Source organism: Chionomys nivalis, chromosome 17 (genome assembly GCF_950005125.1).
Source record: "Chionomys nivalis chromosome 17, mChiNiv1.1, whole genome shotgun sequence".
Taxonomy (NCBI): Eukaryota; Metazoa; Chordata; class Mammalia; order Rodentia; family Cricetidae; genus Chionomys; species Chionomys nivalis.
Window position 1 is genome coordinate 9,274,555 of NC_080102.1, and position 19,295 is coordinate 9,293,849.

Sequence of the window (19,295 nt, forward strand, 5' to 3'; positions counted from 1 at the left end):
TCTCCCATTCTCCTCGGCGTTCCTCAGTTGCCTGCAATTCTTTGTGAGGGTTGAGGACTTGCAGTCTTTCCCCTATTATTGTTGTTCTTGTTCAGCTCATGCTTAGGCAAATTAATAAATAAATAATAAAAACCCAACAATTCGTTTTCTAGTTATCCCTAAGGAATGAAACCCTCCACCTTTTAAGAATCTCTAGGGTTGGTTGTAGAGCTTGTGTGACCCTACCCCTCCTGCTATGTGATCTCAGGCACAGAATAGCTCAGCAGAGAAAGGCATTCGGATACCTACAGAGTAACAGAAGAGCCAGCTGTCTTTCTGTTATTCATGGACCACTGTGATTGCTTTTGGTCATTTACTAATGTCCATCTTTGTGGTCCCTTCTTCTATGATAACAGGTGTGAGACTAAGTTGTACTGGGATATAATTAGAAATGACATGTGGTGCTTCTTTACTCTGACCTTAACATGACCAGGTGCCTGCAAGCTCACTTTGCCCCTTCCTTCTGCCTGGAATATAGCAGACAACCTGGCCACTCAAGAAGATAATTGTCACAGAAGCCTAAGTGCCAATCAGCCTGTATCACCCAAACACCTGCATGCTTTTCTGTAAGAGACAAAGAACTCTCAGTCTAGATTTACTTCATATATTTAGGGTTAATAAAAACCTATAGCCTCACAATAAATGTAGGCTTATAAAAGCAACCAATGAGTATGCATGACATAGATTCAAAATTGCTTTACCTTAAAGGAATTAAGTTGAAGTAAAGATGATTTGATCTGAAAAACTTAGATGAATTAAAAAGTGGCTCAAAAGATAAAAGACACTGAGTAAAAGTTTAATGTAAAATACAAACAGTTGTGGATGGTGGGACACACTTACAATGCCAGCACCTGTGAGGCAGAAGCAGGCAGATCTCTGTGAGGTCAAGACTAGTGAGTCTATATACAAAGGTTCTGCGTCAGCCAAGAATACATCATGAGACCCTGATTAAAAATTACATATAATATGCTGTACATAAATAAATAATACATTATCAATACTTCTAATTAAAACAATAAATTCAAAGTTACTTGTTATTTATGACTTCATATATCTGATATCACTGGAGATGGCAAAGAAAGCAAATGCTGTCAAGAAAATGGGAGCCTCGTGCTAAATGATAGAAGCTACACTTGTTCATCCTAATCCAAGGCTCAGCCATCTGAACTTTATATCCTGTTCAGTTTCACTCATGGACAATTGAGACTCAATGAGTGACATGAGGAGTCTCAAACACATAAATCAAACCACATCTCCTCTCTTCAAGCCCAGAAACGGCCTCCCGTTACTCTGACAACACAGACTGCTTCTGCTACTCTCTTCCCCTCCGTCACTTACTCTGTCAGCTCCCTGTGACACTCCTAAGTTGGAAGGAACAGACCATGTTCTTCATCTCAAGACATCCCTCCGCCTTTCCTGGTACCACTTCCTTGCTTTATGCTTAACCCCACATTCCCACATTTAAAGTTGGTGACATGAAAACAGATTCCACACTCAGTTTTCCCCTGCTCTACTCATGAATAATCACACTTTCACTACATTGAAAATACTTCTTACTAGGTACTGGATGAATGAATAAACTAATGAATGTAGAGCCAGAAGGCAAACTTTGGATTAGCAGAAACCTCTTAATCATAGGATGAATGAAGGGTCCCCTCCCTTTTAACTTTGATGTAGGATGATCACTTTAATGCAATGCTACAAATATTCTGTCAAATGCATTGTAGCCATGTCTCAGAAACTAACCCCTACTTGGGGCCTTGTAGCTTATTTACTGATGCACTTTGCTAGTTTGCAGATCCAGGTCACATGACAGAAGAATTTTACTATTTGAATTACCCAAGGAAACAGACTAGGCTGTTGAGTACACATAGTTTTGCAAACCACTGTACAAACACAGTCAGATGTTATACTACAAATGCACTTGTGAAGAAGGCAATAGACTTGTGTCATGGGTGCCCTATCCATGTCTACAGCTATTTCACACGGAGCCTCCCAACTTCTTCTCCCTGGATTTTAGGTCATGTGACCTGTGGTGGTTAGTCTTGGTTGTCAACTTAACTATATTTAACTAAAAAGCAAGTAGCTGAACACACCTGCGAGGGATGTTTCTTGGGTTCTTTGAGGTGGGGGACACCTATATTACATCCAGATAAAAGTTCTGGTCAGATTCATCCTACATGTGGGCCACCACGTGGTGGCAGGTAACATAAAAGGACTCCAAAGAAGGATGGAAGCCTTTCCTTCTTGTGTGCCTGCCTTCACTCTCACTGGCAAGCTCATCCATCCCGAGCCTTTCCTTTACTGGTGTTAGAAGCTATTTCCTTAGGATTCTAACATAGATGGAAGACTGGCAACGCTCTAGGACTTCCCTGGGACTCCAACACCTGACTGGGACTGCTGAGATAGCCACCCTTGCGGGGCAAAGAACTGCTGGATCTTTGACCTTTCCCTCAGGAGAAAGTCATTGTTGGGCTAGCAAGCCACTCTAACAAATCCCCTCAATGTACATATGTATATGTATAAATTAGTTAGTTTATTCTATCAGAGCGTTCCTTTGGAGAATGCTGACTAATACACGGTCCTCCTCTCTTATTCCCTCAGGCTGTTATCTTGACTCCAATCAATTACAGCCATGTATTTTTACCAAGCAGGTAAGTACAGGATCTCCTCAGGAATGCCACTCCTTTGCAAGTAATCTTCAACGAGTGTTTCATGTGAAGGAAATACAAAACCCAATGTAAAGCATACATCTGCGTGATTTATAGCTCTTGGGTTGTAACTTTTTGCATTTCCGGGTGTACGTCTGTCATGCTGAGAACCAATGAGTATGCTCAATGGTGGGTGGAGTCTTGCACCTATGAGAGACGTGGGTGGCTTCCTCAGACATTAGAGTAACTAGTGAGCATCTGGCAGACCCCCAACTCAGTGGCTGAGAAGACCAACCATGCAATAAATCCTGGGAGACTGGGGTTTCGACAGTAGTTGCCTTTGAGAGGAGAATTATGATTTACTAATTCTTAGGGGAAGCCCATTAAGGGCCATTTGGCACCATTATTTTGATTGAGTACGTCATCAAGGGCACAGATGGGGGAAAGACATGAGAGTAAATATGTAAACCAGCCACAGAGATAAACACTTAAGTGCGCTCATTATGTTCGTGCTTGATGCTGCTGTTTGGGTCCTGCTGGGGTAGTCTAGGAAATCGTCCCACACCAAAGCATTATCTGCTGTATTCTGTGTACATTTTCTCTCAGCATGAGAATTCAGAGTCCCATTTTACAATAACTTCAATGCTCTCTTGACAAAGTAATGATCTTCACTCAAGAATCTAAGAAATGAGGTAAAGCTCCCGTCTAATAAGCCAGCCCTTCTTTCTTTCTTTCTTTCTTTCTTTCTTTCTTTCTTTCTTTCTTTCTTTCTTTCTTTCTTCCTTCCTTCCTTCCTTCCTTCCTTCCCTCCCTCCCTCCCTCCCTCCCTCCCTCCCTCCCTCCCTCCCTTCCTCCTCCCTCCTCCCTCCGTCCCTTTCTTCCTCCCTCTGTCCCCCCTCCCCCCTCCCTTTCTTTCTTTCTTTCTTTCTTTCTTTCTTTCTTTCTTTCTTTCTTTCTTTCTTTCTTTCTTTCTTTCTTTCTTTCTTTCTTTCTTTCTTTCTTTCTTTTTCACTTGACCTAAAAGGAACTTACTGGAGTGAAAGGTTTGCTGCGCTTCTAATTCTAGGTAGCGTCTATCATCCAGGGAAGTCAGAGCACAGACCTGGAGTGGGAACCATGGAGGAGCATTGTTTACTGGCTTGTGCTCTGGCTCATGCTGAACTAACTTTCTTATCTATCCCAGGCCCACCAGCCTAAGGATGGAATTGCCCACAGTGAGCTGTGTCTACCCTCCCATACCATAAGTCATGAATCAAGACCATCTCTCAGAGACATTGACAAAGGCCAATCTCACCCGTGCAATTCTTTAACGGAGATTCCCTCTTCTTAGGTGACATTAGGTCATGCTAAGTTGGCAGTATAAACTAACCAGGACATCTTGCAAATGGAAGATTCTGAATTCCATCACCAGCTATTCTTATATTCATATTCTCTGTCTGTCTGTCTGTCTGTCTGTCTGTCTGTCTCTTTTTATCTATATCTACATACATATATATTCTCTCTGTATATATCTCTGCTTCTCCATATATGCATGTATGTATATATATATATGCATGTGTGTGAGAGTATGTACGTGTGTTCATTCACAGAAACAAATTTTGTAAACAGTGGCCTCCCTCATGATTCAGTGGAAATAACATAGTACCTTAATATCCCTTTGATGGTTATATTCTGTCTTCATGGTTTATTTTCCTGCTCTGCCTCGAGAAAGTTTATGTTCAACCTTCTGAATGTAACTGATGCTGCTGACGTTATCAGCCACAATCAGCACCATCTACCCATGACTAAATCAGATAATGTAAAATAAGAATTTCTTAGGATTTAAAAATAGTAAAACGAAAAACAAAACAAAACAAAAACATCATTCCTATCTTATACCACTACATCTTTCTTAATTGTCATACTGCTCAACTTTATTTAAAATTACAGTTTGGGAGGCAGACCTTAGAACTTCTGTGCTGGTTAAAAGTAAGGAGCATAGGTGCCCCAGCTAAGATCTATTCCTAGGGTGAGTTACAAAGCATCTTTGTATATTAGTGTCCCTAATTGAAAATGTAGGATAATGATAAGTGTTTTTTGCTTGTTTTGTTTTATTTATGTACTGATGTTAGGATGGAATGAGTTACTAGTTTGGAAGTTTGCCAAGGACAGTCCGTGCTGAGTAAAAGTCTCAGCTTTTCTTACTGCTGGATTTACTGATAATCAGCCATATTTCAGAAAGCTATCTGAGCCCCAGAATAAATCTAATATATCCTTTCAAATATTCCCATCTGTCTATGTCCATTTCAGAAACAGACTGTAGTCTGTTCTTAAGGCTGCACTCTGCTGCTGGAGTCTTTTTTCTTATGACTGACAAGATGTGAGAAAATTAACTCCATGTCACAGAATGTAGAAAGTCAAGCTTGTGTCTCCCTAGAGTCTTCACTCATACTAACTAGGTTCATGTTACTGGAAGGTCTTCTTCAGACTACCAAAGGAGAAAGGTGAACAGCAGCCCAGCTCTAAACCTTTGAATACACAATGGTGACGTGCTTGCAAAATATGCTGGTGCAATAGTGGCACAAAGCTTATGGGAGCAACCAACCAATATTTGATTGAGTATAAGACACACTCCATGAGATGGAACCCATCCTTGACACTGCTTGGGGTGCCAAGATCCCAAGACTAGATAGGCCAGGAACCCAGGAGAAAATTAAATCCACCTACTCTGCTAAGGGAACATAACAATAAGAGGACTCCTAATGACATTCTCTATATGCATCGGTCATTTTTTTGCTCAGCCATCATCAGAAAAGCTTATCTGCAGTGGATGGGAACAAATACAGAGACCTTTAATCGGACAATGTGCAGAGAATGAGAGACTCAGTCCTAAATGGGGTGTTGTTTTCAAATCCTCTCCCTCTGAGCCAGAAGGGATGCAGGACATAAAGAAAATAGACAGTTCTGAACACATTAGGACCAAAGCACAACTAAACTCAGAGGGACTGCGACGGCATGCGTAGGACATACACAGGTCTGAGCCAGATAACTTCCCAGCACCGAGAGGGGAGCTAGACACATGCCTCCATCACTAACCTAGAAGTTATCTTCAACTGAAAACTGCTCACAAAGGAAAGATTAGTTTTCTCTAACAGAGCCTCACTGGGTATACAAACTATTCTTAAGGGCTGGCCCCCATGTCCAGTATCAGATGGCCCACACAACATGAACTCAGTGGCATTTGGGGAGGTGCTCTATTTCATAGTGCTTTGTCAGGGATGGTTATTGTTCATTGGCTTGGTCTTGCAGGTCTTTTGTGTGCATATTTTGGTTTCCAGGTGGTTTTGTGTTTTTATGGGATTCTGTCTGTGCAGATGTGTCTCTCTCAGCCTCTCTACTTGTTTCTTGTGCATCTTCCTTGACTGTTTTTCTTGTTCATTTTGTACCATTCCAGTTTGTTTGTTTTAATTTTACATTACTTTTTTTGGTAGGATTTTCTAGATGCCTGTTTTCTAATGAAAGGAGAAAGAAAAGGTGCAGATTTTGGCTGGAAGGGGAGGTGGGGAGGATCTGGGGGAGGGAACTATAACATAGGATACTGTATGGAAAAATCTATTAAAAATAAAAGACAGCAGTTATACACCGCATGTGGTGGCTAATGCTTGGATCTCAGCACTGGGAGGCTAAAGCAAAAGGAAAGTTGTCAGTGCAAGGTGCACCCGGCAACATAGTGAAAGCGATTCACAAGAAGACCTGCACCTGGCATGCCAACTCCTCAGTCCGCTGCTGCTCTCTCTGGCAGTTGAGGTTTATCCGAGTGGATTCAGGTAAGGGGCCGAGCTGTTATTTCAGCTCACAGAACTCTGAAGTAGGGAGGTAGGAACAACAAGGAATCACACCTGGGTTGAACTGTGCCAAGGGATTTCTTAAGGGAACGGGGCTCACGCATCTCTAACCTAGTTGGTCCCTTCTGGGTTTTCTAGCAAATGCCTCTTGGATACAGGGAACTTTTTTTTGTTTTGTTTTGTTTTGTTTTTCTAGAGGTAACCAAACCCAGGCCATTGTTTTGGGGTTATGATAGTTCAGCCAGCCAGGTCTCTAATTTCAATACCTGGTGATGGTATCTGATGACAAGCTAAGGATATACAGTGGCATCTTTCAAAGGTAGACTTCAGCATCTCAGCTTCTGAGTAGATTTCTTTCTCATGACTGTGGCCCTAATCACTCGCTCCTTACCCCTTCATTTGCCTCTAGTGGTTTTTCCTCTCACTATTCCTCTTTGTTAAGCTGTGTCACTGTGTCCACCCTCACACCTTTCTAGCCAGTCTGTGGACAAAGGTTTTAGCACCTCAGTTGTAAAATAATGATGGTGGATTGTTTCTTTCCTGAGTTAAGATGATCTTTAAGTAATGAACCAGCAGCTACAAGCAGCTCTGGAATAGTAGCAAGCCATTTAGGGATTTTACTTCTGGGTAAAACAGTTTTAAATCCTGAGAGTAGGCAGGTGATTGTGTGTGTGTGTGTGTGTGTGGGTGGGGGGGGGTTACAATCACCTGATTCCTCAGAAGGCCACCAGGGAGGAAGGCTTCCATTCCTCTCCTTTTGATCTGTGTTATCACCCAGATATATCATACCGTGCTCTGCCTTGAATTACAAACTCCCTCAAAATGGGGTCACACTTGCCCATTGCCTCCATGCTCCCCTCACACTGAACTCACTGTGTAAGGAACACAGTCCCTTTCTCACCGAAGTCCCCACTGGGTATGTAGCTCATAGCAAACACAGATGCATCCTGCAATGTTTTGCCAAAATGGGAATAAAAGAGAAGCCGGAAGCCAGAGTCACCATCCAGTCACACTATAGGAATGCTTTGCTATCGCTCTTTGGTACAACCTTTAATTAAATCGGTGTAGTTAGTGAGCAGCAGAAGCCAGCATAACAGATGGCCTCCCAGAAATTTCCAGGAGGAGTTTCTGCCTGGCAGGAAAGGTTTTCCTGCTGAGGGCACCTCAGGACTCTGTTGGCAGAGAACAGATTTGCTTGCTTGCTATTCACCTTTCCAAGCCCTTCCTGCATCCCTTGGCATGGTTCTCTGCTGGGTCTACCCGACAAGGCCCAGCAGCCATTATTCGTTCTGTATGTCACTGACATTTCAATGACTGTTTTCTGCCGTAGGGACAGCAGTGTTCCCAAATCTAGAGCAATGGACCTAAAATTAGATGGGCTTTGGTTACTTAATTTTAAAGAGTCCCTGAGCCCCCACGTAATGCCACTAATTGCTTGCTATTTTAATAAACTGACATTGGTTTTAATGAATTGCCTTTTTTTGTTTTTTTGAAAGTAGAACATGCACCTAGGGCTGAAGATCAGCTTTGGCGAAGTGTCCGGTGGGGCCACAGAGAAGCAGATGGTTTTAACCTGAGAGCAGGACCTTCAGGTGCCTTAACAAACTATCTCTGCATGTCGTAAACTGTAAGAGTCATCCAAGGGTCTTGCTTCCTGCATTTCCTTTCTTTCTATTCATGAGATGGACAAGTTCACTCAGCCAAGAGTTCAGAGACTCTGTAGGTCAGCCTGCAGATTTTTCTATTCATGAGATGGACAGGTTCCCTCAGTCAAGAGTTCAGAGACTCTGCAGGTCAGCCTGCAGATTTTTCTCATACAAGGCATTTACTGCGCAGAACTGGGTTCCATTCAAAAGCAACAGGGACTTACTTGAAATTTTTGTTGACTCCAAATATTTAAGGATTCCTTTAACACAAGTATGAAGTTCAAGAAAAGATTGCTTAGGGGGCATTTGTGCCTATGGACAATGAAATCAAAAGCAGTCAACAAAAGTTTTGTCTCCGGAATCACTAAATCAGGTCAGTAAATGAGGATTCATACATCTTAATAAACCAGATCCATGAAGATGCTGAAAAGTACCAGATGCTTTGTGCACATGACCATTTTTTTATGGACTGTAAGTACATAAATAATCCCATGTTGGGCTATAAGAAAGAGGTGAGAGAGCCCTGGGATGATATACTACCCACCTTCTGCACGTGCTGTCCTCTGTCATAATGTGACCAAGTCAGACGGCCCAAGCAAGATGGAAACTCTCTACTTTGAACTCCTTAGCCTCCCAAATCATTAGGAATACATAACCCATCTTGGGTATTCTGTTGTAATGACACATGGCCAAAACAAAAACTATTGTTTTTAAATACATCTATAACCAATGTTGCTAGAACCCTCATACTCTGCTGGCAGGAATGCCAAATAGTTCAGCCATGGTGGACACAAATCTGGTCATTCATTAAAAGGTTAGCATGGAGTTACCACATGATCTAGCATTTTTATTTTTAACTATGTATCTGAAAGAACTGAAAACTTGTTCAGGGCTGGAGAGATGGCTCAGAGGTTAAGAGCATTGTCTGCTCTTCCAAAGGTCCTGAGTTCAATTCCCAGCAACCACATGGTGGCTCACAACCATCTGTAATGGGGTCTGGTGCCCTCTTCTGGCCTGCAGGAAGACACACAGACAGAATATTGTATATATAATAAATAAATATAAAAAAAAAAAACTTGTTCACACAGAGGCATATATACAGAAATTCATGGCACCATTATTCATAGTTAAGATGTAGACACAGCCTAAATGTCCATAAGGACAAGGTAACGGGGTGCAGCAGCATGCTGGGGCCAAGTATTAGCCAGAGGGGAAACTGGAAACTCTCAATACTGTTCACTTATTTATTTCTTGTAAATCTAAAATTGCTTTTTAAAATGAGAATTTCTACAAAATGGAATTTTATTCAGCCATTAAAAAGAATAAAATATCAATATAGGCTACACTGATGAGCCCTGAACACATTATTCTAAATGGAAAATCTCATACATTAATGGTCACATGTATGGTTTCATTATGAGGAGATACAAATACACAGAAAGTGGATGCCAGGCACTGTGCAGAGGACTGAGAGCAGCTGCTAAAGGAATGAGGGTTTCCTTTCGTGGTAATATAACAACTTTGGATAAGGATAGTGGCGATATTTGCATAACAGTTAAACAGTAAAAGTAACCATTTCTATAGACAGACTTAAGATATTTGAATCCTGTCTCTATAACAGTGAATCTCAGTTCTTCAACTGATGAGATCTAGAATTACCTAAGATGCTAGCCATGCCTGTGAGTGACTAACTTGGTTAGATTAGCTAAGGTGGAGACCTGTCTACTCTGTGTATGTGTGCGTGCGCACATGTGTGTGTGTGTGTTAACCATAGTTTTTAAAAGTTGTACGTCATCACAGCATTTTTTCTAGCACCATGTTTATATTTTTGAGCTATAAAATATATTTATTCATATATTATAGGTTCTGAGAATTTACCTTTTCTTTTAAGCACATAACTTTCTCATTTTTGCAATAACTTTCCGCATACTATCTTACAGTATCTAATATTCTGTAGTTACTGAAGGGGTAGATGCATCTACATGTAAGCATGTTAAACTTTAAGTCTCTAAAAGAAAATATATTAGCTAATTTAATAATTTTGTCTAGCTATAGAAATTGGCATCGAGAGAAATATCTCTCTTCACTAGTATTGTCACTTTTTATTTTATAATTTATTCATAATACAGGTTAGAAATGATTATAGAGTTTAAATGTCTGTTAAGCCATTTAGCTTATACATTTCAAAATTTCTTAAACACATATAAACCAAAAAAGTCTATGATGGACAGATATACCATTATACCTAATTACTAGCAACTATTGCATTGAATACTCTATAGGCTACCTCTTTTAAAAAATATTTCTGGGTACTTCCTGGGTATCTGAGAGTCCTTTCTGACTTCATAGGTAGGTTTCCAATGGAAATCTCTCTTTCTGCACTATAAATCCCTTAAGGGAAAGCACACCAATTGTTATCCAATACAAACATTCATCCCCCAAAATATACATACAAATAAGATTTTAGAGATCAAGCAGATTGTATACAGAAATATGTATATACATAGATAGATAATGCATGTAACAACAATTAATAAAAAAAAGAGGCCATGGATTTGCGAAAGAGCAATGAGGAGTACATGGGAGAGTTTGGGGCATGGAAAGGGAAGGGGGAAAATGATATAATTATATTAAAATCTCCAAAAATAAAGAAATAATTTTTAAAACTATGAATAGTAAGGGCACTTACCTGGCTTTATGACGCCTCCCTTTGATTCCTTCTTATAACGAGCTGCCTGGACACTTCCCTCAGCAACTGTTCCAATCCTGCATTTCTTTCTGGTAAAGTCTTCATCGCTTCCGGGGCAAAAGCCAATGGGACTGTGCCCTGTGTCTGAGGGAGTCTTCACAGGCGATACCGACTGGCTGCTGGGACAACCTGTGTCATCTACGAGACAGAAAAAGCATTGAGCCACGTCACAGGGAAGTAGTCATGCAGCGTACCAGACACACATACACTCATAAGTTGCTTACGAAACACAAGTAAACTGGGCATGGCTTTTCCTATTAGGACCCTTCTTTTGTTTTTTGTTTTTTTTCTTTTGGCTACACACAGTGGCAGAGAAAACACTCTTTTAAGGGAACACTGTGAAAATATATCTCATAAGTCTTTTCATTTTGAAGACTTCAGAGACATGCAGTTGTTCTTAAAATCAAAGCGTATGTCTCCTTGGATATTCTCCATGTCAGGATTTGGGTTCATATCTGTCCACAGATTTTAGTTTTGTGTTTTGTTTGCTTTTGCTCTTTTGTTTTGCTCTTCAGCCAGGGTCTCGCTATGTGACCCTGACTGACTTGGAATTTAGAAATCCATCTCCTTCCGCCTCCCAGGCACTGGGACTGAAGGTGTGCGCTACCATGTTTGTTGCACGCATGTGTTTGAGAAGAGTGGGTAATATAAAATCACAAGAAAAGTTCACAATAATTGGGCATCTTTCGGAGTTGTTTTTGTTAGGGAAATAAAGTTATTTGAATATTACTGAAATTACCTGAGCCTTTGATCGCATGGCCCATCCTCTGGTTAATAAAGTTCTTGGGGAGGCTCTGGTTTTAAAAGTTCAAAGAAACAGAAAGAAGTGGTCCTATTTTAGACACAAGTATCTAACCAAAAATAGGCCAATCAGATCTATCCTTACCTGCAGTAAGCTGGAAAAACAAATACTAAACATAACCAGGGTCATTATGTTAGGCTGATGTGTATGTTATGTCATGAGGTTATCTGTGCAGGTGCCAAATAGGCAAACAGAAAACTGCTGTCTCTTATGAATGTTTTTCATATATACTAAAGTATATAGTCATCTAGGATGACTGATTCATACTTTTAAGCTTTAATGAGAATTTCATGAAAAATTAGAACCAAATTAATGTTACTTTAAAGTTTATATACTCAGTAAAATAGTATTTTTTTCATTTTCATTACTCAACACTTTACTAAATGAAGTTATTTTGATATCAGAATTACTCTACAAATTAAACAAAAGATTGTAAGAAAGATACGTACCACTAACAATCTTAGAACTATTGTATTTTATGAACTGATGTAGTAGCCAGAGTCATTTGTCATCGACCATAGGCTATCTTGGGCTTCCAGCTGGAATAATAGCAGGATAAAACATGGGCTGGGTAGAATACACAGATTGCATGAATTATGCCTGGGCTTTGTCTAAGAAGGAATTGCCATTGCTTCATTTCTGGCTTCTACTTCATTTTTTTAATTATGAAATCTCCCAGTTCCTGGAACAAAATGAACTTGGCACTTCAAGACAATGCATTTTTCTTGCTCTCTCTCGCTCTCTCTTTTTTTTTTTTTTTTTTTTTTTAAAAAAAAAAAACTTTTGGACACGTTATTGTTCATGGGACCACAGTGATCCATTTCTAGAAGTTAGTGATTGTCAGCGCACTGTGCCTGAAGATGTGCTAGATCCTTCCAGAGTAGCCAGGGGCAGAGGTCCTGACGAAAGGTGAGCCCCTCTCTGGGCTGCCACTGCTCAGCCATTTCATCATGTGCTATCCATGACACCCCCCCCCATTTGCATGCCCCTGTTTCAGTGCAAAACAACAACAACAAACCAAAAAACAAAAAAACAATGTTCCTTTCTCGGGGTGCAAATTTTGCTTACTGGGCCAGACTCCAGCAATTAATACATCTGCACATTGCCCCAGAGAAACTTTTCCTTGATTCCTGTTCCAAAGCAGAAAAACTCAAAACAAATGTTATTAGAACACTCAAAATTATCTACTGCCTTTTACAATGGTTTTCTTGTGATTCAGACCCATCCATTATTTCTTTTGAAAGATACTCGGTCCAAATAAATAAAAAATCTATGCTTTAGAATGTCTTTTCTTCTTGGAAGTGCCCAGAATCAAAGGGATAGAATTAAGTAATTTCTAGTGGGAAAAAGTGTTGAGAAAAACTTTCAAAACTGTGTTTAAATAAACAGGAATCAAACATGTTGTGATTGGTTCTATTACTTCTCTCTGGAGCTAAAAAGTAAAGGACACACAAAGCATCTTTTCCAGTGCTGTGACTTCACAAGCAGCAGGGATTAAGTACGATGTTCCAGATAAAATTTAGGATGAGAAACTGGAGGCACCGTGGGAGAGGCAGTAGCTGGAGTCCATGATCCAGCTGTCATCAGTATTTGTAGCCCGCATCTCCAGGAGATGGGAATGAGAGGAGGAATATATAATCCAATCTTGAACTCTGGGTACCTCTTAAAGCATTTTTTCCCCTCTATGTGCCAAGATTGGGGAAACAATAGCAAGAGGAGACATGGATTTTCTTAACAAATATGTATAAAATTCTGGCACCAAAAAGACTCACTGTTCTTGTGCCCAGTCTGCATCCTAATGCAACTTATAAAGGAGCCAAAGGGAATTTGTGTACATTACGTCTTTTGCACATTTTTTCTCATCTGGGAAGTTTGAGCAAATGCACAGACAACAACAACAACACCATTAAGTGCTCACAGTGGCCTGTGCTGTCTGCCTGACTTGTCTAGTGGAACCAGCGCTAACAAAGCAAGGCAACTGTGAAAGAGCAGACCTGTTATTTTTGCTACGGTACAGGAGACAATATGACATGCAGGAAGGGGCCCAGCGCAGACTCAGAACTTTATGTGCCAAAGAATCACCTGGTCACCCATGGTCCCCGAGGGATTTCCTCTGTGCTGTGCTGAAAAAGTAATTATTCTTTCAACAAGTCCTTCTGGGGCTGTTTCTCTGCTCTTACCAGTTTAGGTGAGGATAACACTCACTTTCAAATTCTGTGCAAAATATTCTTATTTGTCATTTAAAATGATCTTCTAAGGATGGCAAAGTCAAACTGCTGCTTTTTGGAAGGTCATGTTCAATCCCACAATTGTGAACTGACGTTAAGATCAAGTACATACTACAAAGGCATAGTTACTGGGGGAGAGAGAGGTGGTTCAGCGGTTAAGAACGCTTGCTGCTCTTGTAGAGGACCCAGGCTCTATTCCTAGCACCCACATAGTAGTTCACAATTGTCTATATACATCTAATGTAATCTCCTCTCCTCTTCTGATATCTTTGGGTACCAGATATCCATGTGGTACACACACACACACACACACACACACACACACACATATACATGTAAGCAAAACATTCATGCACATAAAATAAAAATAAATCTTTTTAAAAAATAGATGTGGCCATTGAATTCATTGAACTTATTAAAGAGACTGAGCTTTCTGTTTCTCACTGCTACTGAATCTACAGACTGACAATCATGGTGTTTATAATTGTAACATTTACTGGCTATATTAGTACGAAGAATCATTAATTGCAAACAATTCTAAATAATAGAAACGAGGGAACTATTTCTGGTCAGGAAATGGGAGAAATCGTGACAGATAGAGGTCGCTGGGAGGAGGTCTGTGATGGGTAAGACTACCATGACTTCAAAGAGGAGGTTGTAGTCAATCGTTGGTCTGTGGGAGGAGGAGGAGGAATTGAAATCACACACACACAACTATGACGTGACTGAATGTTTACACTTCCTTTGACTCATGCCAAGTATGCCTGTTCTAGAGTGCTTGATCAAAAAACCATTAGCAAAAATGACTTGAGGGTGGGAAGGATGTCTTTCAGCTTACACTTCCATGTCACTGGGTCACTGAGGGAAGTTGGGGCAGGAGCTTCAGCAGAAATATGTAAGAAGATTGCTTACTGACTCATGCTCAGCTGGCCTCCTTATACAACCCAGGAATGCCTGCTTAGGGATGCTACCGAGGGCCGGAGCCTCCTACATCAATTAACAATCAAGAAAATGCTCCCAGGCCAGTTTGACCAGGCAGTCCTTCAGTGGAGGTTCACTCATCTCACATGACTCTAGGTGGTGTCAGGTTGACAATAAAGACTAACGAGCACATTTAAAGAACCAGGATCGCTTTACACATTGAGGGGCATTTTAAAGTATGAGGTGATTTCCTTCAGGGAGAAAGGATTTGAATTCCCAACTGGATGGATCCAGGATGGTCACGGATAAAGTTAGCAAAAAGCAGTCCTGCTTAAGACTTACACCTGTGTGATCACCACCTGCAATGAAGCAGAATAATTGAAATTTTCTGCTTCACTTAAATATAAAGAAAGGGGTCCACCAAGCTTAGTGTCACCTACCTAAAATCAGAGCACTTAAGAGGCTAAGACTGGCCAGGGATGGTAGATAGTGCATGACTTTAATCCCAGAGCTCTGGGGGTAGAGGTAGAGGCAAGCAGATCTCTGAGTTCAAGACCAACCTGGTCTACACAGTGAGTTCCAGGGCAATCAAGAATCTGTAGAGAGACTGTGTGTCAAAAAGCCAAACAAACAAACAGACAAGAAAAGAGGCTAAGGTGGGAACATTACCAGAGAGTCTCTGGGAAGAAAAGGGGGTTGTATTTTTCAATGTTCATTTATTTAGAGTCTGTCCATGTGGAACGAAGAGCAAGGGAAAGATTATGGCGAGCCTCAGGAAGCCTGGGAAGTGGCTGTCTATATAGAGCATGGTAATAAATATAGAAATACATCTACAGAGTAGCTTTCAAACTGTTGATTGGGAGAAAAAGGCCTTCAGGTCTGTAAAGAGAGGGAGGGGAAATCAGAAGCTACTATAATTCTAGTGCCTTGATGTTAGAAATCTTAATTGGGTAGGGGGAGCCATATTTTTTTCTGAGAACAAGCAGTATAGTTAAAATTTTATGATTATCTACAGTTATTAAAGTGTAGCCGGGCGGCAATGGCGCACGCCTTTAATCCCAGCACTCGGGAGGCAGAGGCAGGCGGATCTCTGTGAGTTCGAGGCCAGCCTGGTCTACAAGAGCTATTTCCAGGACAGGAACCAAAAAGCTACGGAGAAACCCTGTCTCCAAAAATAAAAAAAAAAAAGTATGTCTGTGTGTTTTATAAAATAATTTTAAAGATAAAATTAAAAGAATTTAAAAAATCATCTGCTGGTGTTAAAATTTAATTGCATTTTGCCATTCTAAAATTAGTACTCACTACAAATAAGTAAGTAAATAGTAAAAAATATATTTTCTTGCAATTGTTACCCAGAATAAAATGAACACTTTGGCCTATTTGATTCATTAGATTAAAACACTATAACAATGAATATGCTTTACTTGCTTTCTCTTTATCAAAGTTTTAATAAATATTAATAGCTAAGCTCATTACTATACCATGGAGCATTTTCACCTGGAGCTTGATAGCTTATCAATACTAACAAGACCAAAAAGGGGCCCCCTTAGTGGAGGATGGGGGTGACTTTAGCTCCTAAAAGAGGGATAAGTGTAAGCAATGACAATCATTGTAAAAACATCTGTGAATACATTTTCACATGCACAATTCTTAACCCCTCCAATTCCCAAGACCCTGGAAATCACCGGAAATGGGAACTGTGGGGGTTTTCATTAGGTCTGGGATGTAGCTCAGTGGTTGTCTGGGATGCACAAAGCCCTGGCTTTGCTACAGCATTACAACAACCAGGCCTGATGGTGACTATCCGCCATCTTAACACTCAGAAAGTCGAGGCAGGAGGATCAGAAGTTTAAGGCCATACTTGCCTACATAGCAAGTTTGAGCCTGCTTTGAACTACATGAGACACTGACTCAAATGAAAATTGTCCATTAAAAGGAAGGAATCATCAGCTATATTGACTGTAAAAAGGGAGCAATATTATGCCATATTTCATTCAGTGAACCTGAAATTCCTCAATGGTTTCGAAAGTTCTTTTTCTTTTTTTACAAAAGCATTTTGGCTAATGAAAGTAGGCAGAATAATAGAAAATTACTTTTATGCAATTTCTAATGAAATAATTGCATGAGGCAATACACTTAGTGAGTGAATTCACAGACAAAAGCTGAGAATTTACATTGAGAACAGACATTCCTCACATGTGATAATGTGCTGTTATTCATGCACCATCTGAAGACACGTGAGATGAAAGAGGCTGGGGAAGTAATTCAATGACAGGGCACTTGTCTGCCAAGGGCAGGGTCCCCCACTCTACAAAGGAAGCCAAAAGAAAGGACCCCCTATGAAGTATTCCTGACACACATAAAAATAAATTGTCCCTACGTCTATTCCAACACTTCAATGCTAATGTCCGTCTTCCAGTCTGCAGGCCACATGTAGTTCTGAGAGCTTGTAAAAATAAAGTGTTATTGGAAGAGAGACACCTGGCTCTATATTGTGTAGTGTGGCTTACCAGCAATAAAGTCATGGCTGCAGCATAGGCTGCCTGGTCAGCAAAGTTGAAAATATTCACCAATTCGCTTTGTACAAAATTTGATACAAGGAAGTAAACAGACACCTTTGAAACAATTAGGGATATTTTAATGTTCTGCAGCATTATATTAATTCTGTGAGTGATTCAAATAATTCTGTGACTACATCAGAAATGCTTGCATTCTCTTATAAATGGTGTTGAGGTGTATAAAGAGACATTGACCGACATGATGTCTAGAGACTTGATTTAAGACGTGTAACAGGGAACAGATGCAATGGATTAGGAACCACGTTTTAACCCAGATAAAATTGTCAACAAGCATAAAATACTGTACTAGTCTGATTTTTAAGGATGCATTAAAAGTTCTGAAATATTTAATTTCTTTTTGCTTATTTTTATTTTGGGGTAGACTTGGTCTCATTAGTCCTGGCTGGACAGAAACTTTTCATGTAGACCAGGCTGGCCTTGAACTCACAGAGATCAATCTGCCTCTGCCTCCTTAGTGCTGGGATTAAAGACATGTGTGACTATGCCTAGTTATTTAAATTTTACTTTAAATTGGAGTCTATTCAAAATAGATAACAATGTGAAATTTTAAAAACCACTTCCATTTTATAGGGTTTTAAAGCTTCCATTTTTCTCACTATTATTAAAATTGCTTACATCTTACAGATATATTTTTAGCTAAATCTTACTAACATTTAGAATATATGTCTAATAGAATTACCAACATTTCAATGAACTTTGAGATAATTTATAATTCTCTACTTAGTATCTCACTTAATTCCTGACAGTAATATTCATTTGCTTATAATTTCTCAAGTTAAGAATTACACATGATGCTTTGATGTCATAATTTGCAGGCTTTTTATTACTAAAGCTTCATATCTTTCATGTTTGTTTGTGACCCTTCTTTATGTATCCGATTACTTCTTCATATCTTTTTTACTTAAATATTCAGATGTTCTTAAAGTTTACATATGTTATATTACATGGTATTAATAGACTATTTTGACTTTTACCTTCCTAATGTTTTGAATATTCAAATATTTCCTATTTTTTCAAGTCTTTACATATGTTCATTTCTGCTTTCTTTCAAGAATTTTTATACATGCTTAGAATATCTTTCCGTACTTAAAGATCAACTAAATAAAGAGTCATACTATTTCCTAGATACCGGTAGCTTCACTTTTCATTTTTATATCTCTATCTGGAATTCATTACGAAGTTCAGTGTCAACATTAGATAGTAACTATTACTTTATTAAATTTTTAGGAAATCAATCACGTTAATGTGTTTCCAATGCTTCTACATAGAAATTTGAAAGCAATGGATATTTTGGTCTGTTAATTTATACATCTTAAATCTTAACATCACCAAAATGTTTACAGGTGTGTATGCATTTGTTTTGTCAACTTTCCTGATATTTAACAAGTGTGCCTAACAACCATTATCATCAAGCAGATTTGGTAGCAACTATGATGGCCAAGGCCTACTTCAATGCCCTTGCACCAGCTACATAGAATTGTTAGACCACTTACAACAGTAAAACAGCAGCTTTCGGAGCTGGGTGCGGTAGCACAGGCCTTCAGTTCCAGCAACTGAGAGGCAGAGGCAAGTGGATCTCTAAGTTGAAGGCCGGCGTGGTCTGCAGTGAGTTTCAGGACACCCAGGGCTACACAGGGAAACCCTGTCTGGAGAAACCAAACCAAAGCAAACCAAAACGGGCCCCAAATTCAGAGATTAGAAATAAAACACTCTACCAAAGTCTAAGGAGAATCTTTCTATGCCTCCTGGTCCCTTTTGATATAGAAGATCTCAGAGATTACCTGCTTTCCAAAATGTCAAACTAAGCAATTCCAGGAGACACATTTAAATTCAACATCATTCAGAAGAAAACGGTG

General features: G+C 39.8%; 1 protein-coding gene across 4 annotated transcripts in view; it reads right to left on the minus strand.

Annotated features, from left to right (window-relative positions):
* Sybu (syntabulin) overlaps positions 1–19,295 on the minus strand; it is a 100,899-nt gene that overhangs the window by 32,441 nt on the left and 49,163 nt on the right. For all 4 annotated transcript variants that reach the window (XM_057791623.1, XM_057791622.1, XM_057791621.1 and 1 more), the window contains one exon: positions 10,850–11,047. In XM_057791623.1, the coding sequence (XP_057647606.1) occupies positions 10,850–11,047 (198 nt within the window). The remainder of the gene's footprint in view (positions 1–10,849; positions 11,048–19,295) is intronic.